The sequence below is a fragment of the Beta vulgaris genome, chromosome 3 (genome assembly GCF_026745355.1).
Source record: "Beta vulgaris subsp. vulgaris cultivar EL10 chromosome 3, EL10.2, whole genome shotgun sequence".
Taxonomy (NCBI): Eukaryota; Viridiplantae; Streptophyta; class Magnoliopsida; order Caryophyllales; family Amaranthaceae; genus Beta; species Beta vulgaris.
Genome location: NC_079204.1, coordinates 36004965 through 36032772, shown reverse-complemented (window position 1 = coordinate 36032772; position 27808 = coordinate 36004965). Strand labels below are relative to the sequence as shown.

Genomic DNA, 27808 nt, shown 5'->3' with positions numbered 1-27808 from the left:
AAAGGTTTGCAAGGAACACATAGAATGGCTTAAGAAAATGAGAACTGATGTCGAAACTAGATTTTTTGATTTGTTTGATAAAACTTAAAAATCAAAGAATGTTATGAGAGTTTGAAAAATGAAAATTATCTAATTAATTTAGAGATTTCACACTTGAAGGAATTTGTCCCTGTTCTGAGTTCCTTTGATATAAGATCAACCCCTTTGAAAGGATACAGATCTGAGATTGAAAAAATAAATAAAGAGAAAAATATTTTAAAGGAACAGATCTGTAATCTTAAAAAGGAACTGGTTGTCGCAAGGAACAGAGGCAAAATCATGAAAGTTCCTAAGTGGATTGAGAAACCACAGACCAAAAGGAAGGAAGGTCTTGGTTTTGAAAACTACAAGAAAAGGAACAAGACAAAGAAATATGTTGATCTACCTAGTGATAAGTTCTGTATGTATTGTGGCAAGGTAGGTCATTACATAAATCAATGTCAACTAAAATCTGAGATGATTGGGAAAAATGTGACAATAAGTAAGAAAAATGGGTTGTCAAAACAAATCCTAGTCAAGAACAGGAACCCACGAAAGATGGGGTTCCTTCAACTAACAACTAGTTGATTTTTGCAGGTTGGAGTGAGGGGGAACAACACTTGGTATCTCGATAGTGGTTGTTCCAAGCACATGACAGGAGACAAAACGAAGTTTCTCTCACTCACAACCTATGAAGGTGGCAGTGTAACATTTGGTGATAATAAGAAAGGTAACATTGTTGCTATGGGTAAGGTCGGTAAGTCACCATTACACTCCATTGAAAATGTATTTTTAGTTGAAGGTCTAAAACATAATCTATTAAGCATTTCTCAATTCTGTGACAAAGGAAATACTGTAAAATTTGATAAGAAAAATGCTTAATCATCAACATTAAAACTAAGAAGGTTATGTTGGAAGGAACAAGGAAAGGGAACACATACATTGTGGATCTAGACCTTGTTCCTCAAATCAATTTAACTTGTCTTAGTGTTATTGAAGATGATTCACTTCTATGGCACAAGCGTCTAGGACATGCTAGCTTTTCATTACTTGAGAAACTTAGATCAAAAGACCTTGTTTTAGGATTACCATCATAAAATTTCATATTGATCAAGTTTGTGATGCATGTGCACGAGGTAAACAAGTAAGATCCTCTTTCAAATCTAAAACGATTGTAAGTACCACTAAACCATTAGAGTTAATTCATATGGACTTATGTGGACCCATGAGAATTCAAAGCAGAAGTGGAAAGAGTATGTACTTGTGATTGTAGATGACTACTCTAGGTACACTTGGGTTATTTTTCTCTCTAGTAAAGATGAAACTTATGATGAGTTCCTTGTCTTTGCTAAAAGAGTTCAAAACCTAAGTGGACATAAAATAATGCACATTAGATCAGATCATGGCAAGGAATTCGAAAATTATAAATTTGATGACCTAAGCAGAGATAATGGCCTAGATCATAATTTTTCTGCCCCTAGAACACCACAACAAAATGGTGTTGTAGAAAGGAAAAATAGAACTTTGGAGGAAATGTCTAGAACCATGTTAATTGCTAGTGAACTTCCAAGGAACTTTTGGGCTGAAGCTGTTAATACTGCTTGTCACATAATTAATCGTGCCATGATGAGACCTATCATTAATAAAACTCCTTATGAACTTTACTTTGGAAAGAAACCAAACATCACCTATTTAGAACATTTGGATGCAAATGTTATGTGCATAATAATGGAAAAGATAATCTTGGAAAATTTGATGCAAGGAGTGATGAAGCAACATTTTTAGGATACTCCTCACATAGTAAAGCTTATAGAGTATATAACAAGAGAACTATGTGTGTTGAAGAAAGTATTCATGTAATCTTTGATGAATCTGACAAAAATAATCCAAGCATACAGGTTGATGACTATGAGATAGGGTTAGCGCAACCTAGTTTAAGGAACACAGATTCACAAGAAGAAGAAGAAGTGAAAGAGGAAAGGAACGAGGAATTCGAAAATAATGAGATCAATGATATTCCTGTTCCTCAAGGAGGAGAAGATACTCCTGTTCCTCTAAATGGAGGAACTGAGTCCACCGAGGCTAACAGAGGAACAACTGAGCAGAGTTCCTCATCCACTCAAGGAACTCATGAGGAACAACATGTTCCTATAAGAGAGTTTCAACCAAAACCTTGGAGATTACAAAAGTCACATCCTGTGGAACTCATAATCAGCGACATATCCAAAGGTACGCAAACTAGATCTCAGTTAAGGAACTTTTGTGCATTTCATGCGTTCCTATCAATGATGGAACCAAGAAATCATGAAGAAGCCTTAACTGACTCTGATTGGATTATTGCAATGCAAGCTGAATTAAATGAGTTTGAAAGAAACAAGGTATGGCATCTAGTTCCTTCATCTAAACAACAAAAAGTAATTGGCTTAAAATGGGTGTTTAGAAACAAACTAGATGAATATGGAACCATTGTAAGAAACAAAGCTAGACTTGTAGTAAAAGGTTATAACCAACAAGAAGGAATTGATTATGAAGAAACCTTTGCTCCTGTAGCTAGATTAGAAGCCATTAGAATCTTAATTGCATTTGCTGCTTACATGGGATTTAAATTATATCAAATGGATGTTAAGTGTGCATTTTTAAATGGCTATCTAAACGAAGATGTATATGTTGAACAACCCCCTGGTTTCGAAAATAACAATCTCCCAAATCATGTCTACAAGCTTGATAAAGCTCTTTATGGGTTAAAACAAGCACCTAGATCATGGTATGAGAGATTATCTAAGTTCCTTTTAGAAATAACTTTAAAAGAGGAAAGGTTGATAAAACCTTGTTCCTAAAATCTAAAGGAACTGATATTTTGCTTGTTCAAATATATGTTGATGACATCATATTCGGAGCTACTAATGAAACATTGTGCAAAGAATTCTCAAATCTCATGAGCAATGAATTTGAAATGAGTATGATGGGAGAGTTAAATTTCTTTCTTGGACTACAAATCAAACAAACTGAAAAAGGTATAATTGTTCACCAACAAAAATACATAAAGGAACTATTAAAGAAATATGGCCTCGAAAATTCAAAGATAAATCACACTCCTATGGGAACTTCAACTAGATTAGATGAAGACTCCATAGGAACAAGTGTTGATCAAACAAAATTTAGAGGAATGATTGGTTCACTTTTATATCTAACTGCTAGTCGTCCAGACATAGCTTTCAGTGTTGGTTTGTGTGCTAGATTTCAAGCAAATCCAAAGGAGTCTCACCTCACTGCTGTGAAGAGAATTCTTAGATACCTTAAAGGAACAGATGATCTTGGACTCTACTATCCAAGAAGTGATACATTCGAACTAAAAGGATATGCAGATGCAGATTATGCTGGAGATCTTGTTAATAGGAAAAGCACCTCAGGTATGGCACAATTCCTTGGTCATAGTTTAGTTTCTTGGAGTACCAAGAAACAAAACACAGTTGCTTTATCCACTGCTGAAGCAGAATATGTAGCTGCTGCTGCATGTTGCTCTCAAATGCTTTGGATAAAACAACAACTTAGTGACTATGGAATAAACTTTGAATGTGTTCCTATTTATTGTGACAATACAAGTGCTATAAGTATATCTAAAGATCCAGTGCATCATTCTAGAGTAAAGCATATACATATTAGACATCACTTTTTAAGAGAAAATGTCGAAAAAGGTTTGATCAAACTTGAGTTTTGTCAAACTGATTATCAGATTGCTGATATCCTAACTAAGCCTTTGCAAAGAGATAGATATGAGAAATTAAGGCTTGAGTTAGGCTTAATAAAAATTAAGTGATTGTTCCTATGTCAATTCCCCCATGTTTGAATCAATTTGAGTGACTTTGTGTGCTAAAAATAATTGTGTTTAATTGCCTAAGACCATTGCAAATTGGAATGTTGAAAACTAACCATGAAGTCAAAGAAACTAAACAACTCACAAATGTCACATAATACTCCCCTTACTGTTCTTAAGGTCAAGAAACATGCATAGTATGAAGGATATTGAAATGTAGCATTAGTTGTTCCTATAGCACAAGTTCCTTAGCATTTATTTTCTTTCAAAAATTAAAATTCATAAAAATCCGAAAAATCCGATAAAATCCCAAAAATTAAGGGGAACCAGTTTAATCAAATCTTGGTTCTTTTTATCTTTTCGTTTTCTTTCTTTTATTTTTATTTTTTATTTCTTTTGCTTTATTTCTTTCCCGCGTGTCATAATTACTATTACATGCAAAACTTCCTTCTTCAATTCATCTAAGGAAACCGTGTTCCTCTCAAACGCTTCATCTTCACCAAATCCGAAACCTCATCACACCCTTTGATACTCCATAAAAACCTCCAAACCTTCATAAATCATGGCAAAAACTTCAAGAAACTCACCTTTTCCAACACCAAAAACAACCGACACTTCAAAAATGGAAATTTCTTCATCTCCAACTAAAACCCTTGAAACCGACATAATTCAAGAAAACCCCATAGAGGAACAGCAATTAGAATCTCCTAGAAGGAGCATGAGAAGAAGAAAATTGATTGGGGAAGATGATGAAGAAGAAACCCCGGAACAATCTCAGGGGGAAGAAGAAGAAACTGCACCTGTTCCTTCCAAAGGAACTGTTTCTTCGTCTTCCAAGAAAAGGGTCGAACGAAGTGAATCTAGGTATGTCTTGGGCTTTTGCGTCGATTTAGAATGGGCAAATAAATTTAATTTCTAGAATTAACACCTTCTAAAGGAACAAGGCATGGAATTCTTGTTTGAATTCGCCTTTAATAATGCTCTTGTTCCTCTAGCTATGGACGAGTTTTGTGCAAATTTTGTTAATACTAATGGAACTTGCACAACTGAAGTTAGAGGCAAGAAAATAAGGTTTAATCAAGCAACTTTAAGCAAAGTATGGGAAGTTCCTTGCAAAGGAACTGATTTGTATTTTAAAAGGAAAGGAACTGTTTCCTTTCCGAATTTTCCTCAAGACAAAATCTTAGAATATTTTGGAGGAACAGCTGGCCAAAACAAATTAACCATAACCTACTCTCTCCCCTTCACAAAGTACTTGTTTAACTTGGTTTGGAGAGCACTCATTCCTCGAACTGAAAAGAGGAATGAAGTGGGTCTCTTGGATATGTGTTACATGTTTTGCTTAGACCACCACATACAAATCAACTTCCCTTCCCTCTTCATTCAACATTTAACTCACTGTATTGAGAACATTGTGTGATTGGTACGGTGCCTTAATAACTTCTTTACTTCATCACTTTGAAGTAAGACTTTCGGTTGGACCACCATAGGATCAAACAAGGGAACATCTTGAATGAGAAGACCTAAATGGACTTGGCTTGTCTGTCCAAGAAGGTGTTCTCATTCAAGGAAAATGGTTCCAGTTCCTCAGGAAAAAGAAAACTGCCTCAACTAGATTAGAAGAGGACAATGATGTAATTTTGGATAATCCTGTTCCTGTCCTAACACCGGAGAACATAAACCTAAGAGGCGCAAACACATTGCCACTAAGCCTAAACCCTCTGTTCCTTTGAGAGTGAGAAAGAGCACTCGTCGAAAAATTGCTCCTGTTCCTGTTCCTTCCAATGAGGACTCTCCTTTAGTCCTTTCGGATAATGAGGAACAGGTACCCTCTACTCTCAAGGAACCACTACCTCCCACCATCTCCCAAACTCTCTGTTCCTTCACAAAAATACCCTCCATTTCACCTTCGTCCTTCTCTGTTCCTTCAGTTTTGAGCAGTTGAAGGATGAAATAAAAGGACCAAATCCTTTTGCTTCCACCTCCACAACTCTTCCACCACACCACCATTTCTTCCTCCCATTTATCACCCTTCACCTTCTGTTTCCATTCCTGGAACAGATGAGCCTTCCACTCAAACCTCCCCAGTTCCTTCACAAATCCCCCATCTGCCTCTAGTTCCAAGGGTAAGGAACAGGAAAATCCGGATGACACTAACTGGGTTAATGAAGTCTGCCTTCCTGCACAACATATGATAAAATTTTACAATCATCTTCATTGGACTTTGGATGCCAAAACTGATACTATGATAAGTCTTATGAAGAAATTGAGTGATACCGTGGTTGCGCAGCAAAAAAGATGGATCTATGGCTCGTACTTGGAGGAGCTGAAGGAACAGGTTGACTACATCATGGGGGGTGATGAAAAAGTTGGAGGATGTGGTTGAAGAAGAAGTTGTAGAGGAACACCATTCCCCTTCCCTTTCTTAGTTTCTTTTATTGTTTTTGTTGTTCCTGTTTCTTTCATAAGGAAACAACTTTTGTTTCTTCCTTTTTCTTTTCTTTCTTTGTTTTGTTATGGAACAAGTGCTATATAATCAATGACTTTTGCTATATTGTCTATGTTTCTAAATGCTTTGCATAATTTCTTCCTTGGAATGGCTAGTATTATGTGATTGATGTTTGAGCAAGTTTACTCTTTGATTTTCTAACTTAACCACTAATGGTGCTTGCATATTGGTCTTAAGGTGTTAAATCAATTCATCAATTCATGCAGAGTCTATTCTTTTTGAGGATGACAAAGGGGGAAAAGGATTTAAGGAACAAACTGTACATAAAAAAACAAAAAATAATAAATTAAAAAATTAAAAATTGGATAAGGTAAATGAAAAATCAAAAATAGGTTAAGGTAAATGAAAAATCAAAACTTCAGTTACTCATATAATTGTGTTTTATTTTTCATTTTCTTCTTTATGTTTTTATTTTCATTCACTTATATTATTTGTTATTTTCCTTAGTTTGTACCTTTGTTGTCATCATCAAAAAGGGGGAAATTGTTGAACCCTAGTTTTGATAATGACAAAGAAACAAAGGAACAAACTAAGTAGTGAACTAATGAATTATTTAAGTGTATGGTGTCTAAGGTATCAATGCAAGGAACTGGGAGAATACAAAGTCAATGAAGAAGTCAAGAGAGGATTTCAAAGGCTAAGTAAAGAAGTTTCTATGTTGATACTGGAGCAAGCATTGGATCAAGAATAATAGAAGCTAGGCGTTTTATTTTCTAGTTCCAATGTAAAGGAACAAAGAAAGAATGGTAAGGAACTGTGGCAGAATATTTGAGAATGAAGCGTTTGTTCCTCTGTAAGGAACAAACTCAGTGGCACTTAGTAAATATGTTAAAGGAACTGAACTATATAAGGAACTAGACTTAGGCGTGTACTTAATGTAACGGTTAAAAGATAATGGAGTAAGTCATGCCTAGATTATAGGAAATTAGTTATTTCTAATTTCAAATGATAAAATCAGTTTTAAAAAGAAAATCTGTTTTGGAAAAGATATTATTTTTCGGAAAATAAGAAAATAAATATCCGGTTGTTAGAAAGATTTTATTTCAAAGATATTATTTTCTTAAAGATTAGAAATTCAGATTTAAAGATAAAAAGAGTTTATAAAAACTGATTTTCGGATAATGTTGAAGGAACTCCTATTATTTAGGAGTAATGGCTGCATTTTATCCACGTTCATTTATAGTTCATGGGATCATGGGACATGATGTAAAACGTGTTCCTTAGGGGAAGGAACATCATGGGTAAATGGATTAAAACGTGTACTCTAACATTAATCCCACGTTCTTCATGATTACACTATAAATATAGAAGTCTAGATAAGTTCCAAATTGTGTCTGACTAAGTAATTAAGTGAGTTTAACTTATTAAGTGTCAGTGCCTTCATTCTCTCATAATAGCCATTTGTTCTTTGCCTTCTTACTCTAATTCCACTAAGCTTATTTCGATCAATTGTATTTTGGTTTTTGGGGTAAGGGAACTTTGAGTGAAGTTCTGTAAGAGAAAGGCTTTGAGTGAAGCTTGTATGTGTGAGAAAACTTCGAGTGAAGTTGAGAGGAACTGCTGTTAAGGGAACAGTGGTTCAGGAACTTGAGTTTAGGAACTCAAGGTAGGGCTCGAGTTAGAATTAGGTTGTAACAGAGTTGTTTGGCCTAATTAGTGAAAGTGTTGAGTTTAAAATCCCTAGTGGTCGAGGTTGTTTCTTCTTGTTGGGCCCAAGAAGTTTTTCCTCGTAAAAATCCCTTGTGTTCCTTTAGCTTGTTTATTCGTTTAAGTTTTAATTTCCGCAAAAAGTTACGTTTATTTCTACACCTACAATTCACCCCCCCTCTTGTAGTGTTCCTAGGGAAATAACAGACTCATTTCTTCGAGCCTCCCTTGTTTGTCACTCTTCTTGTTCTTCCACGAGCCATGTTAAATCTGTCACCAACACTTGCCTACTTGGCTTGAGCTTGAACCCCATATGTTCCATAACCAAATCAATTGGTTCTTGTGTCACAAGTACCTTTACATCTGTATCATTCTCGCCCTCCACAAAATTATTTGCCCTCTAATTTTCATTATCATAGTAAGGAGACAAATAACGTACATTGAATGTTGCACTTACACTACCAAACTCATCTGATAAGTACACCTTATAAGCACTATCCCCAATGACTCCAATCACCTCAAAAGGACCATCTGCTCGAGGCATAAGCTTGTTCTTTCTTTTGCTAGGGAACCTTTCCTTCCTCAAATATACCCACACTAGATCCCCTACTATGAAAACTGGTTGCTTGCGCCCCTTATTAGATTGTTCCATTTATTGGTCGTTCATCTTTCCTATCCTTCCTTCACATGCTCAAAAGTATTGGAAATGGTTCCAACCTTTTCTTTGCATCCATATGTATTTCATGTTTGGGCAAAGAAACAAAATCAATAGGTAACAAAGGATTTAAGTCATACACTACCTCAAAAGGAGAACGAGAAGTAGTAGAAGAATGTGCCTCATTGTATGCAAATTCTGCATGAGCCAACTTGATATCCCAATCCTTTTGTATCTTACTTACCAAACCACGCAACAAAGAACCAAGAGTTCTATTAGTAACCTCTGTTAGATCATTAGTTTGAGGATGATGTCTCGTACTAAACAACTTTGTTCCAATCATGTGCCAAAGACAACTCCAAAAATGACTTAGGAACTTAGAGTCCCTATGAGATACAATGCTCCTAGGCACACCATGTAACTTTATGATCTACCTAAATACAAATCCACCATATGAGAAGCATCATCAATTTTATGCATAGGAATAAAATGCGCCATTTAAGAGTACCTATCTACCATCACCATTATTACGTCTTTCCCCCTTTGTGTCTGAGGCAACTTGTAACAGCCCGATTTTCCGAGCTGCTAGGTAAACACACTTAAGATTCACTAATCACAATACACGCTTAATAAGCCTCGAATTAAATATTTACTCGCAGCAGAAACATAACTTAGAAAACGATCTTGGACCTGTGGGTCATTGGCCCACAAAACAAAATCCTTTATATAAGACTTCAATTACACCAATATCTCGACTAATATTCCCAAATATTGTATACAACGAAGTATATTAAAAACTATTCCATAATTGAGTATCTAAAATACTAACTCAATCCATAAGCTACGACGACATCTTTATCTTGCTTCACTTCAAAATCCTGAGCTCACAACACCAAACCTGCAACAATGTTTGACTCTGCCACCCACCAAGTGACAGGCCACAGAAATGACAACACTATCAGCAAAGCTGAGTACACACTGTTTAATAGAAAATATAAGTTAAGGTGTATTTTGAAAACTAATTAACACATAGTTATAATAACAGATAATCACATTTAACTCAATTATTATAGTTTCATAAAATCAAATCGTTTGGCATGAATGCGAGTGGAGAGGAGTACCACGCAGTACCAGCTGTCTCCAAACTATTGAGGGTTGTCACCCCGCCTTTTATTGTTCTGCTTGCAAGACTTAACCGGACATGTCCTATAACGCCAGGAATTCGCCCTTCCTGGAAGGCAACAGTTAGGGACTCTACCCGCCCTAACTCGGGGTGCATGTTCATGCCTCACTTTCATATTTATAAAATAAAATATTTAATGATTCATACTTGAATCCTCAATACTCATAACATAATACCATACTCGACCTTATCTGGTCTTAACTCATATCCGAATCATTTCCTCATTATCATACCAAATCATATTTTAAGAAACATAGTATTTTCGAACAATTCCAATAATACAATCTCCTTCATAATTCCGAATGAACTCCATTCCTAGTCATCCTCCAATAATCACCTCATAACAATAACAATAATCAACAACCAATCTTACTAATATTCTAATTATCTTCTTCTAACGCAACCATTATGCTAATCAAACTGAATCCCGAAATAGAAATTAACGAAGTCATTCCCATAACTCATAACTCGACTTCATACATATCAACTCCAACTACAATAATTATAACAGTCTCCCAATTCTAAGATTATGACTTCCCTCGCATCATCAACAACGACTATCCAATAAGAACGATACAACAACAACAACATAATAACAACAACAACAACACAATAATACCACCTCCACCACCAACAATAACACCAACACCAATAACACAACATTAAGCACAATAACAGAACAACACAACCACAATACACAGCACAACCAACAACAGAAACCACCACCTACTATGTTCATAACAAACCTAAGTAAATCATATTCCCAAATTTATCACTCCAACTTCTTGAATCATAATAACAAGATGAACCATATTGTTCTACTGAATACTTTGGATATATATACTTAAACTATAAACCACATGATACTAGCTCTGGACACATCATCGTAACCTTTTTAATCATATCCAAACTAATTCATCTTCCAAACTAGTAAACTATTTTAACTATACATCACCACAACAACAGAAACAACAACTAATAAATCTACCACAACCATCACAACTACTCCACAATAGCCACCACAACTACAACAACAACAACCATAACAATGACGCAACAACAACAACAATAGGCAACAACTTCACAGCAACTCCACCACAACCACAATGACAGAACAACAATAACCCAACAACACTACTACAACAGAACAACAACAACAACAATAGCAACTCCACAACAACTTCACCACAACCACCACAACAACTCCACAACAACAATAACATAACAACTCCACCTCAATCATCACAATTACTCCACAAGTCCATGTACTAAACACATTCCATTAAGAAGCATAATCGTATTACTTAGTGTATAAGTGTTGTTTAGGTCAAATAAACATCTCTAATGAACCTTAGCATGTTATATCATGTTACATACTCAATATACACATAATAAAAACACATCATAAGTAAATTCATTTCATAAACATGCTTTACACTAGAAAGAAACAATCACCTAACTATAGGTATGGAAATCTCTAGGGTAAAACCAAACTAAGTGTGTACCTTAACTAAGGATGCTTAAAGCCACGAAATTCCTTAATCCACTTGGTTAACTACTCCTACAGCTTCCCCTGAATGTATAAAATGCTAAAGATTAGTTTCAACAAGCTTATAGATATGAAAAACTAAGCTTAAATACAAGAGGTGTAAATTGTTGAACTTACAACAACTTATGTGATCTTTCAGCAAGGTTTTCTATATGATTTATGGTCTAAAGTTGGAACCAAAGCTTGAACTACTTTGTATGGATGTTTAGAAGAGTTCTATGTAAGAAAAGTGGGTGTCCAAGAGGAGAAAAAGAGAAAGAGACGAAAACCAGAACAGGCTTTTATAGTCTGTTCTGGCGGTACCCCGGGGAGGGAAACCTCTTCTGGGCAAGGTCGGTTTCTTGGAGTTTTTGGGATTCTTGCTTGAGGTGTTAGCCTAAGGTGTTGGCTTTCATGCATAAAAGGCTTTGAGAGATCGACACTTGTAGCTGCTAAGCAGCTTTCTTTGAGGATAGGTCTGAGCTGTAATTTCAGCTGGCCAGGTTTTACTATGTAAGCAATTTACCTATTGAGCCACGTAATTCTTGGGATAAATGACCATTTTAACCTTAAGACATCCCAAGCATGTCATATATCAAGTTTGGTTAGGTTCTGAGCTCGGATTCAACCCCGAAAGGCTCTTTAACTGAAGTTCATCTTACCCGATAAAACAATCTCCAAACGATTTTCATAATCTTAATGTTTAAGGCTCTCAAGGACTTTCTAACTTATCTATTGGTTTCCAAAGCCTTCTTAGTCCAATAAGAATGATGGTTCTTATCCTCTTTGACCTTTCTTAACCATTAAGAAAGATAGTCTTATCCACAAGCTTTCTTAACCACTAAGAATGTTAGTGCTTATCCACAACTTTCTTAACCATTAAGAATGATAGTCTTATCCACAACTTTCTTAACCACTAAGAATGTTAGTCTTATCCACAAGCTTTCTTAACCATTAAGAATGATAATGCTTATCCACAAGCTTTCTTAACCATTAAGAATGATGATGCTTATCCACAAGCTTTCTTAACCATTACGAATGATGGTTTTATCCACTTTTAGCTTTTATATAAAGGTTCTTAAAAACAAGGCTATTACACAACCCTACTATGAATACATGCTAACACTATCTCACGGGTGACCAGGCACAGGTAAAGGTGTGTAAAGACTCTTATGAACGGTACTCTTAAATTTTTGACAAGTAACACATCTACTAATCACCAAGAACACCCTTAATTATCTTCGGCCAATAGAAGTTCTCTTGAAGTGTTTCAAGAGTCTTTTGCACTCCAAAATGTCCAGCCACTCCCCCACTATGCACCTCAATTACTGACAAGATCCTCACTCCACATTTAGGCAGACACAATTTGTTTCCCTTGAACAAGAAACCCTCTTGAACCACAAATGCGCCATCTGATTTCTCCAATTTCTCACCAAAATCAGCATCATCTTTACATAACTCACTCAAATGCTCAAAGCGTAGCACTTGTGCATCCCTTACTGGCAAAAAATAAGCACGACGAGATAAAGCATACACAACCACATTACTCTTCCCCTCTTTATACTTGGATAAAAATGTGAAGGATTAAAGAAACTCCATCCATTTAGCATATTTATGGTTGAGCTTTTATTGACCATGGATGTATTAACAACTTCATGATCCGAGTGAAGAAAAAAAGGTTTTGTCCTTAAGTAGTGTGACCAATGATCCAATGCACAGACAATAGCATAAACTCCCTATGATAATTAAGGTAATTCAACTTGGCACCACTCAACTTCTCACTAAAGAGATAGGACATTTTACTTGCAATAACACTATGCCAATGCCTACTCCACTTGCATGACACTCCACTTCAAAAAATTTGCTAAATTTTAGTAGAGCTAAGATGGGAGCACTAAAGTTTCCCTCTCACCTCTTCAAACCCTTATGTGCTAAAGGTGTCAAGCTAAACTCCCCATTCTTCAACAACTCAATAATAGATGTCATGATAGATGAAAAGTTTTGGATGAACCTCCTATAGAACAAAGCCAAACCATGAAAATTCCTACACTCCGAAGCATTCCTAGGTGCTAGCCAAGAAGAAATAGCTTTTCACCTTCTTAGGATCAACATGAACTCCCTCTTGTGAAACAATATACCCCAAGAACGCAACACCAGAAACTAAGAATTCATACTTCTTTATCTTCCCATACAACGACTGCTGCTCCATAAGTTTCTCAAAGAGGCTACGCAAATGTAATAGATGATCTTCTACACTCTTGCTATAAATAAAGTATGTCATCTAAATAAACAACAACAAACTTATTAAGAAAAGGTTGAAATACCTCATTCATCAATCTCATGAAGAAACTTGGTGCATTGTATAACCCAAATGTCATCAGCATCCACTCGTACAACCCTTTTTTAGTCTTGAATGCAACTTCTCGAATCCTCATTTAATGGTACCCACTTCTATGATCAATTATAGAAAATACCGAGGCTCCATACAACTCATCCAACATATCCTCCAATCTAGGCATAGGAAACCTATACTTCACAGTTATATTGTTCACTTTCCTACTATATCTATACACATTCTCCATGTTCCATTTTTCTTAGGAACTAGCAAGGCTGGCACAACACTCGGACTCATACTTTCTCTCACATAACCCTTCTCAATCAATTCACATAACCCTTCTCAATCAATTTCTTTATTCGTCGTTGTAATTCCCTAGATGCCACGGGATTACATCCATATGCAGGCTTGTTTGGTAATGGAGCTCCTAGAACCAAGTCTATAGCATGTTCAATCCCCTCAAAGGTGGTAATCCTTGTGGTAAGTCTTTCGAAAAAACATCACTAAAATCCTTCATTAAGATCTCTAATCTCTCGTCCCCAGGTGTTTTATTGCTCTTGGTTGCGTGTCTTACAAACAAAGCATAACCATAACCCTCCACCTCAACTTATCTCTCAAACTTCTTGGATGAAAAGAAAAGGTTTGTTTGTTACCTGCTTTTGCGCCACTGAACTAGAAGCCAAATGGTGTAAATGTATCCTCTTCGTACCAACCATCACTTATAGACATTAGAGTCTCCTTCATGGATCACCTTTCTATCATATTGTCATGGCCTCCCAAGCAAGAGATGGCACACACTCATAGGTAATACATCACGCCACAATTCTTATAACCCCCAATAGAAAACGTAATTAAAGCTTACTTCTTTACTCTTATATTAGTGCTATCATCCAACCAAGTAAGCTTTTATGGCTTTGGGTGATTTCTCGTAGCTAAATTAAGATTTTGCACTACATCAGATGCCATTACATTCGTGCATGATCTACTATCATTGATGGCATTGCACGTATTGTACCCTACCTTAAACCTATGAAACAAGTTCTCTCTTTTCTCCTTGTTAGGTGTATGATCTACATGAAGTATTCATCTAACTACTCCTTTAAGCCTCAAATCATCCTTTGTAAAGGCATCCTCCTACTCCTCATCTTCTACTATATTCATCTCCTTCGGAACAAACTCATATAGTTCCTCTTCTTCACGCAAAGACAAGTATTGTCTTATGGTGAGAGTCTTCCTTGTAGGACAATTGCTAGTTATGAGCACACACCTTTGGCACTTAAAACACTTCCTCATCTCTTCATACTTCTCTTTTGGCACAAAAACTTTCGGCTTTCCCCCCCTTTTTCTCCTCCTTGGATGTATTATCCTTCTTTGCTCCATCAAAACCCTTCGAATAAGAAGAAAAAGGAAGAAGAAGGTTTCAAAGCATTTGCTACATACTTGTTGTTATAAGAGAACCTAGATATATCCTCTTTCTCATGAGCCTCAAATCTCAATGCCAACTTCGTGAAATCCTCAAAGGTATGATATGTGGAAACCTCCACTTTCTTTGCAATCTACCGATTCAATCCTTTGACATACCTAGATATCTTCATGGGTTCTTTCTCCTCCAAATCACATACAAGGTATAATTTGTTGAACTCCATTGTGTACTCATGCGCACTAAGCATATCTTGACTCAAACTTGTGAGCTATAAGTACTTCTTTTGTTCATAATCATTCGGCAAGAAGTTTTCTTTAAATTTTTTCGTCAATTTCACCCAACTACTAAGCTTCTCCTTACCCTTCTTGGCACGCTTAGCCTTCAAACTTTCGAGCCAAATATTAACATATTTGACGAGTCTTATCGAGGCTATATTGAATCTCTTCTTGTCAATCGAATCCCCTATAATCACAAACCTTCTCCAATTGTCGAATACACTCCAACAAATCTTTAGGGCTGCAATCTCCAGTATAACCCTCCAACTTTAAGCAACGATCTTCATCCGAATGTGCTTTTATGAAAGATTCACTATTTGGATCAAGCTTCTTCTGTAAAATCGAGGCAATAGCATCCATCCTCGTCTCCAATATATTTATGTTGCTATTGATGATGTAGAATCTTTCATTATGCTTTAATGGAGAATCAAATTGAAAACTTAGTAAGTTCTTACATAGCTTTAGCTAGTTTCTCCATATCGGACTCCATCTCCACGACTAGTACTTCAAGATGAGTTTACAACACTTCCCTCTCATGCCTTGTATTTTAAAGATTGGATCCTTGTAGGAAAAGATCGAATCTTGGAAGAAAAGAATTAATATATATGTTGCACCTCCACAATTCTTTGTATAGAAAAGAATAATCCTTTTTATTCTCACCCCTTGGAAAATCTAATACCACTTGATGTGATTACTAGGCCAATAAATCCTAACAATCAAACTTCTGGTCCAATCTCGGATCTTATTGAATTCAAGAACTAAGAACACTCGAAAAAACAAGAACAAACTAGATATTTCCTTATTTAAATATCAATCTTGAACTCTAAACAAGAATCCAAACACTCTCAATACCACTTTTGGAATTAAGATGTTTAACACTAAACACTTATCACTCCTGAAAAGTCTTTAATGGTTCGACTAAGTTAAGCAAGCATGTAAAAACAATAATCAATAATCAATATTCAATATTTAAACAAAACGTAATTAACTTGTATTAACCGTGTGAGAAAGCCTTCGATATGCAATACAAAAATCTTACTAGAACAGGAAAGGAAAAAAACAAGATAAGAACAAGATGAAAGGATAAACATTCCTAACAACCTCCCCTTGTACACGACAAGCCTCCAACCGACACGCCTTTATCTTTTTCCCTGCATAACAAGACTCTTAATGGTGTTTAAAATAAGAGAAACCTCCTCTAAGTAGAAGAATAAAAACTTACAAGCAAAATACTTTTAAAGCAAATTAAATTTTTTATTATAGAAGACTCCAAACAGAACTAGAAAAGTCCTAATGAGCATAAGGCTCATTTCTTCGAGCATACCATTTCTGTCACTCTTCTTCTTCCACGAGCCATGTTAAAACAATCACCAACACTTGGCTTCTTGGCTTGGTTTTGAACCCCATACGTTCCATAACTAAATCAATTGGTTCTTGTTTACAAGTGCCTTTGCATAATTGCTCCAGTTTAGAATTAACCTCGTCTTATAAAGCATGAGAAATAATTAAAGAAAAATATCTTGAACATGGTGTAAAGGCATGCAACCCTATTGGAATATATTTGAGGTTCCAATGTTTTTAATCAAGCGTAAAATCTTTATCTTAGAAAAATTATACGGTGGCCTTTATTAGAATAGTAATATGTCATGTATTAAATCTCTAATAGATACCAAACCTAATGATATGTCATTTATTAGTTAGTTTAGGAATATTATTTAAATTTCATTATTTAAAATACACTGGTTAGTTTGCATTGTTAAAGTTAAACACATGGTTTAAGAAAAAGATTAGAGATAGTAAATGGACAAATTTATGAAAGAGTATCTTAAACATCGGTTAATGAGAAATTTTGGGTTACCAAGATTTATAAAACGAATTTTCCCTTTACCATCTCCAATCTCTTTCTTAAACAATGTTTCCAACTTTCTTGTTGCAAGTAGTAAAAAATGGAGGAGGTATGTATTTATAACATAGCATTTTAAGGTGACACTCTATATACTTTAATATTTTGATCCCTCTGTCCGCAAATTATTATTTTGTATACTATTTTGGTCAATTGTTAGATAATTGTCTTGTTACCTTAAATGGAAAACTTATTCCATCCCATAGGCCACACCAACACAACTCATGTGATGTAGATCCGTACAGTTAACAACCTATTTCTCACATTCTCTCTATCTTTGTCTACACTTGATACCTTGTTTTTTGTTACTATTTAGTGGTTATTAGTAAATATTTTAGGGTTTTTTTTGAGTAGTGTAGCTTTGTTAGCTAGTTTCCTTAAATCGTGTATTTCTCTTCCTTGTATGCTCTTTCATTTCATGCCTTGTCTCATTTCATGGCTTAAAAGCATGTTTGGAGAGTGTTTGTACAACCCCAGACACAGGGGAATCGAAGAGGAAGCATCAACGATCACCAAATAAGCAAGAAAGGAGCTCAGAAGAAGCAATCAAGTGGATTTTACCTTACTCAAGGTCCCGGGCAAGCTGACGTGTCTAGATCACCTATGACCGAGGGCTCGGGCTGGTTGGCCTGCTCGGGTCAGTTTTAAAAAGTTTTCAACATTGTGTCTATCGTGTTCACTCGCCCAGATATAGTCCCACTCGAGCGCTCGGGTCAGGTCGAGTTCCACTTGAGCGCTTGAATCGGGTCAACCCAGCCAAGTCGACTGATCTTTCAGGAAAATTTCCTCTCCTAATCCACTTTTATACAAGGAGTTTATTTGTAATTTTACCTACCTTATTGTAGCACTATATAAGACAAGTTTTAGACATATTAGAGTATATTTCGACTACATTATTACTAAGTGATAATTATTTTTTGTTTAGCATTTCAAATTCCCTATGAGAGAGAAAGTTGAGCTTGAAAATTTTGAACTTGATTTCAGATTTTATTCAAGATTAAAAGTTGGTAATTTCTTATTATTTCATTTCTTCTATCTTTAATCTTGTGTTTTTTCTTTTGCAATTCAAAATTGTTATTGGTAACCTAAAAAAATGGTGGTGTAGTTGCAATCAGCTCAAGATAAACAGGAGCAAACAGCTCAACAGCAACAAAACACAACAGAACTACACTAGGAGAGCCTAACACAACACTAGTAAGCTAAAAGGCCTCTCTCCTTCTCATTACAGTTGCACGCCACATGAAAGAGAATTTAACTCATCATAATCCGAGGATTACATAAAGAATTAGAGAATATTTTACTATTTCTCTAACACCAGATAGCATGAAGAGCTTCAGAGAACATCATAACATATATTGTTGATCTAACACTCCTACCATAAGCTTTCAAACTTTCAATCTGCTTTCAATCTCAAAAGAAGCTGAACTTCTGTTTATGCCAATGTGTTGCAGTAAACATTGTCATATTTCAGCTAAATATCTACACTAGAAAAAGAGGTGCTATAGAGTTTCATTATCTTCATTACACAAGCAGCACTGTAAGTTGCAATTAACATTCCATCTACTAATTCTATTAGTAGTAGGAATGCGATTTTGAGCTGCTAACCACACCGTGAATTTACTCTTACGACTTGCTTTATTATTGCAAATCAACCTTCTCCATTCCACTTTCTATACATTCCCCTGAATCAACTTGTAAGCTTTTTTGATACTAAATGTGCCATTATGCATCACTGCTTCCCAATTTCCCACCAAGTTAAGAAGCTCCCTGGATTTAAAATTTTTCCTCAAAATCCAAAATTGTTAGTAATAACAACGGAATAAACATCATGTCTTCTCATATAGTAGGCAACAATCCACTGAAACCATAACTTGTCAGCTTTGAAAGTAATAGCCCAATGAAGTTTGAGCATAGCAGCTTTATTCCATTTGGCCATATTAATCAAATTACACCCACTTGAAGCTTTAGGATTGAAAAAATTATGCCAAGCAACAAGGGCTTTTCTAGAGTCAAGCACTTTCCCTTTCCATAAGAATTTTCTATAAACCCCTTCAACAACTTTGATGATTTTCTTAGACAAAGGGAATATGTGAGCCTAATAATTTTACATACTAATCAAAATATTCCTAACAAGTTGTAATCTTCCAGCATAGCTAAGAGTCTTAGTCATCCAACTCTGTGCTCTTTCAGTGATTTTCTCAACCAATATCTTACATTGAGAAAAATTAAGCTTCTTAGAGGACAAGGGCACTCCAAGGTATTTAAAAGAAAGGGATCCAATACGAAGACGAACAGTCTCAACAATCATATGAGCCTCAGTCTCAGAAATTCCAGCAATGTAAATGTTACTTTTTCTCCACACTAGCTTCCAAACCTGAAGCTTCAGAAAACTTTAGCAACTGAACTAATGTCTACTCTAGCAAAGAGAAGCAAATCATCACCAAACATGAGGTGATTAAGGTGAATCCTCTCACATTTAGGATGGTAATTGAAGGCAGGATCATCCTTAGGCTCCTTCAAACACTTACTTAGATACTCCACGCAAAGAGCAAAAAGGAAGGGAGACAAGGGATATCCTTATCTTAACCCTTTTTTACAGCAAAAGGGGGAGAAGGCACACCATTCAATAGTATGTAGGAGACACTCCTAACACACCCCATAATCCACCCCACAAACAAATAAGGAAACCCAAGATTCATAAGCATACTCTCAAGAAATGGCCATTCAACTGAATCATATGCTTTTTTGATATCAACTTTAATAACTCATCTTGGAGAAATATGCTTTCAAGCATAACCTCCTATCAATTTAGTTGCAAGGAGTATGTTATCAGGAATGAACCCTGCTTCTGAAACATTCACCACCTCATGGATAATATACTGCATCCACACTGTGAGTGATAATCTTAAAGATTATCTTGTACAAGAGATAGTACAATAAGCAATAGGCCTAAAATCATTGGCACGCATTGTTTGGGCTAATTTGGGCACCAGAGTGATTACAATATTATTGACATGTTTATGTAAGTAAATTTTCTCAAAATACTCAAACACACCTCTATACACATCATGCTTGATCAATAGCAGGCAAGTTTATGGCACAAGAGCCAAGTTTATGGTTGAATAAGAGAGGCCCCAACATCAATTGCAAATTTTCTCAAAATACTCAAACACACCTCTATACACATCAAAATACTCAAACAATACTGCATTTAACCCATCAATGCCAGGGGCTTTTGTATCATCAATTGCAAATAAAGCTCTATCAATTTCACCATGAGAAATTGGTTGAATAAGAGAAGCCCCAACATCCCAATTAAGAGAAACACCAGATCTGACTGTAACTAGATCAATAGCAGGCAAGTTTATGGCACAAGAGCCAAGTAAGCTTTTATAAAAACTTACAATTTCTTCTTGAATTGCCTCGGGGGAGGTAAGCACCAAACCTTGAGCATTCTGAAGAAGAGCAATTTTATTTCTAGCGTTCCTGATTTTAATTGTTGTAAAAAAGAATTTGGTATTAGCATTCCCTTTCGACAGCCAGTTAATCCTTGCCTTTTGGCAAATTATACTCTCTTCAACCTTATACCAGTGCCTAAGACTTTCAAGTAAACTTTTCTCCTCCTGTTGCACTTGGGTATCACGGTTAACAACTGCATTATTTTGAATGTTCTACAGTTGGACTCGACATTTCTCCAATTTACTGGGAGCATTTGAGTAACTGCTAGCCTTAAGCACTTTCATAGCATTTTTTACAGCTTGTAATCTACACCATACACCCTCTTCATATGAACGAATTTAGTAACAGATTCCCATGCTTCAGAAACAATGTCATGGAACTTTGCATCCTCAATGAGAATATTTAGAAATTTAAAAGGCTTTCCCTTCTCCTGGACCTCTCATTGGAAATTAACAACCAAAGGTGTGTGGTCTGAAACACCACATGGATGATATATCACCATCAGACTAGGTTACAAATCCAATATACTCTCACTTATTATTGCTCTATTAATCCTGTTGCATATTCACAAAGGACCAGACCCTTTGTTAGACCAAGAGTAAAACACACCACAATTTGGAGCTTCCAACATGTGTGTTACCATCATGAACTCGGAGAAATCATGGGTTTCTTGCTCACTAATGTCAACTCCATTGATTCTATCGTGCACATTTAACACAACATTGAAATATCGTATATACATTATAGGCTCAGTAGAGTTTCCTGCTACATCCTGTAGCTCACTCCATAGTGTCTTCCTATCAGCAATAGTGTGTAGTCCATACACCACCACTAGCAAGAAAGCTTTATTGACAATCTAATTTGAACCCCTATACATTGTTCAAATTTAAACACCATAGTTCCTTACATCTCTCCTAGTTTCCAATCAAACCAAATTCTCCCTCTAGGGGAGAAATCATAGTTACTTTCCTACTACCATTGTTTACCAAGTTTGTTCTGAATTTTGACACAATTAGGCAATCTCACCCTAGTTTCAAAAAGAGCACAATAGCTTACTGATTGTTGCTGAAGAAACAACCTCACCTCCTTTATTTTGATAGGGTCATTAAAACTCCGCACATTCCAAGACATCAAACACATTAGGACAAACAAGGGTTTGGTCCCCTAGCACCCCCAGGCCCGCCTTCAATTGAGAATGAAATGAGTTAAAATTGAACAAGGATCAACAACTAGAGTAGGAGTGTGCACATACCGGTCTGGACCGGAATCACCAGAGATTCCGGTCACGTGCGGTCCCGATCCACAAAAAATCCTGATTTTGGGTTTGGAGCCTGGTCCAAATCCGGAAAATCCTGGTCCGAACCGGTTGGACCAAAATTTATATTATTTTAGTAAACAAAAGTTTATATGTTAAAAAAAAAGTTTAAAAAAGGTAGAAAATTAGAAATTTAAAAATATTACTTTAGGATTATTGTTATTAAAAACATTAATTTTTAATATATCTAATTTATAAATATATATAAATAAAATAAAAAAGATTTTTTTTTTGAAAAAAAAGATTCCGGTCCAAGACCGGACCAGATCGGAAAATTCAAGTCCAGACTTTTTTCAGTCCGGTCCTGATCCAAGGAAAAGGCAGATTTCGGTTCACCGGTCCAGCCGATTCCGGTTCTGTCCTGGACCGGAGCACACCCCTAAGTAGGAGCAACAATGTGAATCTCAGTGCTAGTACCCTCCTGAGTATCTTCAACCTCAATAGCATCATTTTCGTATTTTGACCTCCTTGTATCTCCTCTTAAACAGGGTTAATCTTGGGTACCCATTTTTTCACCACTTTAGCAAGCAGTTTAGCTTTAGCCTCACAATTATGTCCTTAAGTTTGACACTTCTCTTACGAAAAGCTGGCAACCAATCATAAATGATTTTGTTTAAAGTATTACTACTAGGATCTTCAATTGGAACTTCATATAGAATTTCCTTAGTTACATCCATCTCAATCAAAATTCGTGCAAAGGAAATTCTAAGTGTCTTTGTTGTACACTCATCAGCATATATTGGCACACTGATCAAACTTCCAATTCTACTCAAAGAATTCTCACCGGTTTAATGGTGAATTAGGCAATCTCACCCAATTCTACTAGAATATAGAACAAAGTTTCTCTCTTCTTTAGATTTCATTTAAATCATAAAAAATCCTTTTTCATGTTTATACACCACTTATGTTATGCATAGAAGTGTGCTTGAAAAGATAGAACAGGTTTGTAGAGCATATTTGTGGCATGGAGCTTATTTTAGTATGAAAGCTGGGAATGTTGCTTGGGAAAGAGTTTGTGTGGAGAAGAAGGCAGGTGGTCTAGGGACTAGAAACATCAAGTTATGGAATAAGGCTGCAATGATGAAGTATGTATGGGCTATTACAGCCAAACAAGATACCCTGTGGATAAAATGGGTGAATGGGGTGTATATTAAGACAGACAATTGGTGGGATTACACTCCCAACTCAGGTAGTAGTTGGTATTGGAAACAGATCTGCAAAATGAAGGAGGAATCTAAAAGTATATACAGTGAGAATGACTTGAAACATATAGCAAAATTCTCTATTAAAAAATGCTATCAGAAGCTGGCTGGGGAGAATGAAAAGGTTCACTGGGATAGATATATTTGGAATAGGCTTGTTGAGCCTAAACACAGATTCATTACATGGTTAATCATGTTGGAAAGACTGAGAACAACAGATAGATTGAAGCTAGCTGGTATCTATGTGGATGATAACTGTGTATTTTGCTCTGGGAAGGAATCACATAAACACTTGTTTTTTGAGTGTGATTATGCTCAAAAGTGCCTGCAAGTAATGAGAAGCTGATTGTCCCTGAATCAAAACCACAGCTGGTTCAGTAGAATGTTGAAGTTCCTGTCAAAGAGGAGGAGGACTCAATTTCAGAGATGTTTATACACCACTGATTCAGAGGACAACCCCCATTGAGTCTTAACATAGGTTGTAATAGCAGTCATAGTTGGGTTTTATCCTACAACATAAATGATTAAAGCATTTTCCAGGTGGAATTCATCCGATCAATTTCATTCTTATCAAGTTTGGCAGTGGGTTTCTCCTCTACTAAAGTAGGAGCTACAAACATGAGGCCCATACCTTTGTCTGTGATTCGATTTTCCCCAGTAAATTTCTGCCATTTCTATGTCGTAACTTCCACATGTCTCTAAGTAGGAGTAATTGTCGTCGCATTAGCCTCCTGTCCACCCTATTCATTCACCGTTACTGTTTCATTAGCTAGACTTTTCACTACTACCGCTTTCATCGAAGTCGCTGCTCCACTCGAATTCTTAGAAGATCCCAATATCAGAGAATCATTTTTCGGCACCGTCGCCTTCTTCCTCCTCCCCATTACACCTCGAGGGTGCACGATAGCCTAAACCCTTATCGAGCGCTTTGAGTGGTTTTAGGAGAGAATTGGCCCAGAACAACTCTAATCTTGTTTATTTTATGCTTTGCTCATGTCATTCCCGGAGCACCAATTCAAATAAGCCTTCCTATAGATGTAATCCCAAAGAAAGTGAAGAATTAACAAATCCAAATCAGTGAGTTGATGGAGAAAGGCTGCGTGAGACAGAGTAAGAGTGCATGTGCTGTTCTGGCACTACTTGTGCCAAAAAAAGACGGATTATGGAGGATATGTATTGATAGACGTGCTGTGAATAACATAACCATAAAATACAGATTTCCTATCCCTAGATTAGATGACATGCTAGATGAGAGTGGTTCCAAAGTGTTTTTGAAAGTTGATTTGAGGAGTGGATATCACCAAATATGCATGAGAGAAGGAGATGAGTGGAAGACGGCTTTCAAAACGAAGTATGGGTTCTATGAGTGGTTGGTTATGCCATTTGGTCTAACAAATACCCCTAGTACGTTCATGAGATTGATGAATGAAGTACTTAGGCCATTTTTGGGAAAGTTCGTGGTTGTCTATATGGATGAATTCTTGTTTACAATTCTAACAAGGATGCTCATTCTCTAAAATGGCACACTTCGTGCCTTGCCATATAACAGAAGATGTTATTAATGTTTCATGCTTATATTTCAGGGAAATTGTACATTCACATGGAGTACCAGGAACTATCATCTCGGATCGAGATGGTAAGTTTTTGAGTCGCTTTTGGAGATCCCTACGGAGAATGATGGGTACTAAGTTGTTGTTTAGTGCTTCACATCACCCTCAAACTGATGGTCGAACAGAAATGACCAATCAAACTCTATGGACCTTATTAAGGGGCTTAGTGAGCAATATTTGAAAGGATTGGGACGTCAAGCTATGCCATGTGGAGTTTGCATATATACAATGAAACTCCAACTTTTGCGATAAAGCACTCGACATTCGAAGTGGTATATGGGGTAAATCCTTATGTACCTATTGATATTATTTCTTTTCCTAAAGACTCTTATGTCCATGGAGATGCTAAGCAACAAGCTGAAGCTATGGTAAAAGTTCACAAGGAGATACGCGCCAACATAGAGAGAGCAAATGAGATGTAAAAGAAGAAAGCAAACAAAAGCCGAAAACCAAGGGTGTTTGCTCTTGGAAATTTGGTGTGGATTCACTTAAGGAAGGAGAGATTTCCAAGCAAAATAAAGCATAAACTCATGCCTAGAGCTGATGGGCCTTTCAAGGTTCCTGAACTTTATGGAGAAAATACATACAAGATAGACCTTCATGGAGAATATGGCGTGGCAGTAACATTCAATGTTGATGACTTATCCTCATACTTAGAAGATAAAGATGTGCAAGAATTGAGGATAATTCCTTTTGAAAAAGGGGAGGATGATGCGAAATCAGATACAAAATCAAGAGGTACTACTAAGTACTAATCTTAATTACAACAAAAGAGAGATTCATGGTTTAAAGATTAGTGCTAATGTAATCATGCTAAGTAACGAAGGAGGAGAAGCTAAGTAGGAAAGCAAGCAGCTACCTATGGGTGTTGGTGAGGTGTGTGCTTGAGGTGCTTAATATTAAGTAGTGTCAGATTCGTCTTAAACATGCTTAACTCACACTAAACATGCTCCGAAATTACTTAGCACCAAAGAAAGAAAAATCAGTCACTTTTGTGTTCGAATGAAGCTACGATTTTCATTAGTGCTTTTGTGATGTAATGGATGATCTAATGAAGCTAGTAGGCGAACCATATTGCTTATCGACGCTTACTAAGATGCCTGCAGCAAAGGGTCCAATTACAACCTTTCATAAGCTAGAAGCAAAGAACATGAATGGAGGAAAGAAAAGATGGCTGCTATGCAACGTTTTTCTACCCCTCTTTTCTTCTGATTTGGGCAGCAGCATGTCATACTCCATTGAGGATGATTCACACATAAATGGAAGCTACTTCAAGTGTAGGTTTTCTTTCCATTGGCGTGCAACCTTTTTAAAGCATACAATAGGAGTAGAAAGCTAGGAAACTAGAGTATGCTGATTTCAGCTAATTTAGGAGATATTTTGTAATTTCTTGCTTTGTTTAAACTCCTTAGGTTATTAGACTTATTTCCTTTTGTATTATGTCTCTTAGTCCATGTCTATATATATGTAACTTAAGCATCAATGAAAATCATAATTTGAAGTCACAAAAACAAGCATAGAAAAACTGTTGTGTTTAAAGACTAAAAACCTGGTGTTTTTATTCTACTTGCACGAAATTACTTGGGAGGTAAAACTAGAAGTGGTCAATTCAATTACAAGATTTGAGAGTGATTCACTTATTTTGTTAATTAAAACACTTAGTTAAGGTCGAGAGTGGAGATTCACTTCCTTAGCTAAAATCGAATTGTAAGCTTTAAGAGGAGTCTTTTAGTGTAACACCCCAAAATCCATACACGTCTACGACTACGTCGCATCGACTTTGGGAGTGTTACCACTGCAGTGAAATGCAAGGCTTATGAAAAGAAATGTTAATTTAAATCATTGTCACGAAAACTGAACTGCAAGGGAAATAAAGATGTAACTACAACTCGGGAATCATCAACGACCCCTTGATTAAAATGCTTCAAATTTTTAAGACTAAGAACTATCCCCCGCATGCTCAACATCATGCGGCAGCACCGGCACACCTGGTCTGCTCCCATTGTAGCATCAATGGTTCATCACAAGTCAACAAACAACACAATGACACACAATCAGCTATGTTGAGTACATAGTAAAGCATTGAGTACATACTAAGCATAAATAAAGCAATACGGATCATTCCTAGACATGATACTACAATAGCATTACATTCTTTACTTTTTATTTAGTTGGCAGCGAACGGGAACCGTCATCTTACTAGAATCATACGGGCTACTTAATCCTTAATAGACAACTTGGTCTATTAGATGAAATGCAAATACGGTTTTCTTTCGTCCCACATCCATCACCTTAGTATGCATACCCCCAAGTTCATACGGAAACTTCCGCCTACTTGAGTTATCAAAATTTATAAGGACACTACTGTCGTCACAGTAGGCCTGCATAGGAGTGTAGAACAAGTCCCACACTCTCCCCATTGTTCATCACTTGTAGGGAGTCCAACCACAAGTTTATTGCCAAAAATCCTTTCTTTGTATTGTCCATTCTGACTACATTAAACATATAATCATGTAACATTCCTTCTTAAATACAATACCTAAATCTTTACTTCTTGTAACATCCTTGTTACTCCTTGGATCAAAGAATACAAATCCAATAATCATGCTTATGATAAAATAGAATTACACATTACAATGCTACATATCAATTTCCAATCACAATCATGTTACCAAACAATCTTAGCAATCACAATCGTTCCCTATCATGATTCTAGGTTCCGATAGAATAAATCACAACCTAACATGATACTAGTAATTGCAACTGAACTGGTACGCGTACATATCTTGTAACGAAGAATTTTCGCTGCCTAATCAAATGTTCCGCTTATGAAATTGGGACTTAAACGAGTAAGGAAGTACTTCAGTGCTACGTCCTTGATATTATTAACATATAACACGTGAATATTTATATAAACTTTCTCGTGGTTTAT

General features: G+C 36.2%; 1 protein-coding gene across 1 annotated transcript; it reads right to left on the bottom strand.

Moving 5' to 3' along the window:
- Window positions 1-12566: 12566 nt before the first annotated feature.
- On the bottom strand, window positions 12567-15747 carry LOC104883823 (uncharacterized). Its single transcript, XM_010668383.2, has 3 exons — window positions 15589-15747; window positions 13450-13635; window positions 12567-12917 (listed from the first exon to the last, which is right to left on the bottom strand). Exons 1-3 carry the CDS (start codon window positions 15745-15747, stop codon window positions 12567-12569), a joined length of 696 nt encoding a protein of 231 aa, XP_010666685.1.
- Window positions 15748-27808: the final 12061 nt, after the last annotated feature.

Bases quoted from the DNA above. Each gene is read 5' to 3' on its own strand.
- LOC104883823 (XM_010668383.2), bottom strand. From the start codon at position 15,747: ATGGATGCTATTGCCTCGATTTTACAGAAGAAGCTTGATCCAAATAGT. The intron at 13,636-15,588 runs GTTTGTGATTAT...TTGTTTATTTAG, and splicing joins GTATTCGACAATTGGAGAAG to ATGACATACTTTATTTATAG. The intron at 12,918-13,449 runs GTGAAAAGCTAT...TTTTTATCCAAG, and splicing joins TTCATGTTGATCCTAAGAAG to TATAAAGAGGGGAAGAGTAA.